The sequence below is a fragment of the Acomys russatus genome, chromosome 19, assembly GCF_903995435.1.
Source record: "Acomys russatus chromosome 19, mAcoRus1.1, whole genome shotgun sequence".
Taxonomy (NCBI): Eukaryota; Metazoa; Chordata; class Mammalia; order Rodentia; family Muridae; genus Acomys; species Acomys russatus.
Genome location: NC_067155.1, coordinates 9,100,847 through 9,103,865, shown reverse-complemented (window position 1 = coordinate 9,103,865; position 3,019 = coordinate 9,100,847). Strand labels below are relative to the sequence as shown.

The 3,019-nt window shown below is 40.0% G+C and overlaps 1 protein-coding gene across 1 annotated transcript; it reads right to left on the bottom strand.

Annotated features, from left to right (window-relative positions):
* Positions 1-1,050: 1,050 nt before the first annotated feature.
* On the bottom strand, positions 1,051-1,974 carry LOC127203055 (vomeronasal type-1 receptor 4-like). The gene has a single exon (XM_051161869.1). It carries the CDS (start codon positions 1,972-1,974, stop codon positions 1,051-1,053), a length of 924 nt encoding a protein of 307 aa, XP_051017826.1.
* Positions 1,975-3,019: the final 1,045 nt, after the last annotated feature.

Genomic DNA, 3,019 nt, shown 5'->3' with positions numbered 1-3,019 from the left:
CTTTATCTTTCACACATCACAGCCTTATCTGGCTTGAGTCTCACCATGAGAGTGCCATTGCTTTTATTCCATTTAGCAAAAGGAATTTCTTTACATTTTTCATGTTTGAGAGCAAGATTGCTTTACTCTTCAACTGTACCATTTTTAATCTCTTTTGGCATCACCTGCTGTTTTTCAAAAGGTCTGCATAGGAGTGATCACTAATAAACATTATCCTTACATTTTCTATGCCAATTACATTCATCCAAAACTCATCAATTTAGCCTCTGGCACATTTGTAGGACAAGGGCAAAAAGCAGCCATGTTCTGCAACAAAATATTATAATATCAGTCCCCAGTATTATTACCTCAGAAATCTCTTGAGCTATGCCTCCACAGTCCACAATGCTCTCAGGGTGTCTGTCTTCTAAGTTACTGCTAGAATGGCTTGGAAAGCACTGCTCACAGGGTACAACTGCTTTCCTAGTCCATAGTCTCAACGGGTCCCTATAACTCTAAATAATAACATCATGAGACCTATCACAAAAATACCCAGTCCTTGGGCCCCACTTGCACTTATTAATGCAGTGAAGAAACACCATGACCATGGAACTGTATCAAAGAAAGGACTTAACTGAGGGCTTACTTACATTCTCAGAGAATCAAGACATTTCTTTCATAGCAGAGACTTTACCATCAAGCAGGCTGGCATACAGTAACTGGGAGCTTACATCCATAGGCAAGAGTCGGAGAGAGACCTGGTTAACTTTTGGACTGGAGGTGACAATGTTGATTAAAAATCATATCCCCATAGAAGCTCTCCTTAATCATTATGGTCTATATAGCTACCAAACTTAAATATCTCTGCTAAGGTAATATTCTCCGTAGAAGCCATGAGTGGTAATCGTTTCAGCACTCAGGTTGCTAAATTACAAACTATATTGGAAAGAAACAAAGTATACATTCTGCAATTACTGTGTAGGTTCATATTGAATGTGTGTGCACAGAGCAGTACATAGGAGAAGAAGTGGAAAGGGAAAACAGACAGCACAGTTTTTTAGAGATCTCTGACTACACAAACCCAGTGTGTCTAATAAGAACAGGTACAGCAAGTTGGAAAAGAGAAGTATATTGTCTGAGAAGCACAAAGGGGCAGAAGGCTGGGAAACATGCAGTCATGGCCACGTTGGCATCCACCAGCCACCTAATTGTTACGTCTAGGACAGACACGTAAAATGTAAAGACGATGGAAGCTACATAGAACAGCACAAAGCTGCTCACTATGGTGAGGATGATATGGGTGGCTCTGGTCTCAGCGGATGACCTAGGAGACTGGGATCTGTGGGTGTGTTGTACCCTCTGCTTGTGTTTGAGCAGCCAAAACACCATGGAGCCACTGGCAAACACCATCAGCCCCAAAAACATGGCATCGCTGGATGTCAATAGAACTGCACTGAAAATGTTGATTAGTCTCCCAGGATTCACAACAGCACAGTATCCAAAATCTTTTCTTCCAGTAACATTTACTCTACTCCATATGTCAGTTGTATACACAGGAACGAAAACATATATCAAAAGCTGTATGGACCAGCAGAGGCCCAGGGAAGGACCAATGATCCTGGGGGCTCTGACCTTGAGTTGTTTCCACTTGGAATTATTGGGGCTGATGGTGATGGCCTGGATGACACTAAGCAGTGATGTGGAGCTAAGGGATACTCCTCTGGCAACTCTATGAAAATATAAGGCAAAATTACACAAAATATAATCTAGATAGTATGTCTGATTAAAAGCTTCCATTGTGTGAGGCATCCCTTTGCACAGAAGAACAAGAAAGTTAGCCCAGGTCAGGTGTTTTACAATCAGGTCTGTGGGCTTTGCCCTGATCCCAGCAAAGTCAGCGATGACAAAACAACAAAGCAAGGCTGAGTTCCCCAGCATTCCCAGTGCTGTCTGCAACAGGAAGAAGATCCCCACAGCCAGGTCTCTCGAGGCCATCTGTCACAATCCTGGGTCACTTCACATCATGTCCTGGCAACAATTGTTAAATAAGTTGGACTCTCTCTGTCATAGCATGTGAATCACTGTACTGACTAGAATCCATCATGTTAGGTTCAGCAGTTCACATATTAACATGTGACTTTCTCATAAGATGTGTCCTGGGTTTCAATGATTTACTATTGTTTGAATTACACACAATTAACCTGGACATTGGAGTTAAACTTTATATTGCCATCAGTACTTATTTTCTTTTTTAACTGCTTTATAATTAATTTCTGGTGTAACATCCACAAGTGCACCACACTGAAGAGGTCTAATTATCAAACTACATCCAGACAAGGGTCTTGCACGTGGACACACTACACGTTTCCAAGTTCCCAGCAACTTGTAAAGGCAGAGACTTACCAGAAAGGAGACTGTCTGGCTACAGAGAAAATAGTGGCACCTAAAATGCTACTGACAATGGATACCATCCAGAAAAGGGAAGTCATCTTCCTTTAAAATGTGACCTCTGATACGTCGACCAAGCTTCAGTGGATGGTGACAAACCCAAGATCATATGGGCCTCAAAAACTGCGCTGTATAGGTTTAGAAATTAAAAAGACACAAAGTTTATCAGGTAAAGAAGGATGGTGAATCTAGAGGAATGGGGAAAGTATGAACATGATCAAAATACATTACACAAAGATCTCAAAGGTGAAACATGAGACTAAATAATAGAGAATAGTAAAATTTAAGAATAAAAAGGATAAAAGAAAATAATGACCAACAGATATTAGGATAACAGTATGTGAGTTTTCCTTTGTCATCACACTCACCTGTAATTGCAGTTACATATGTTTGTGTGTACATATATGTGCTTATTCTTGCTTTTAAGTGTTTTCAAAGTAACTTACTAATCTTTTAATTTGGCGAATATTATTTACAATATAACTCTATCATATTAATTCCCTCTATATAATGGCAAATTACTTGTGAGTGTATCTAAAACAAGACACAATAAGTGCATTTATTGTATATAGGAGGTTTGCTGGTGAGATTC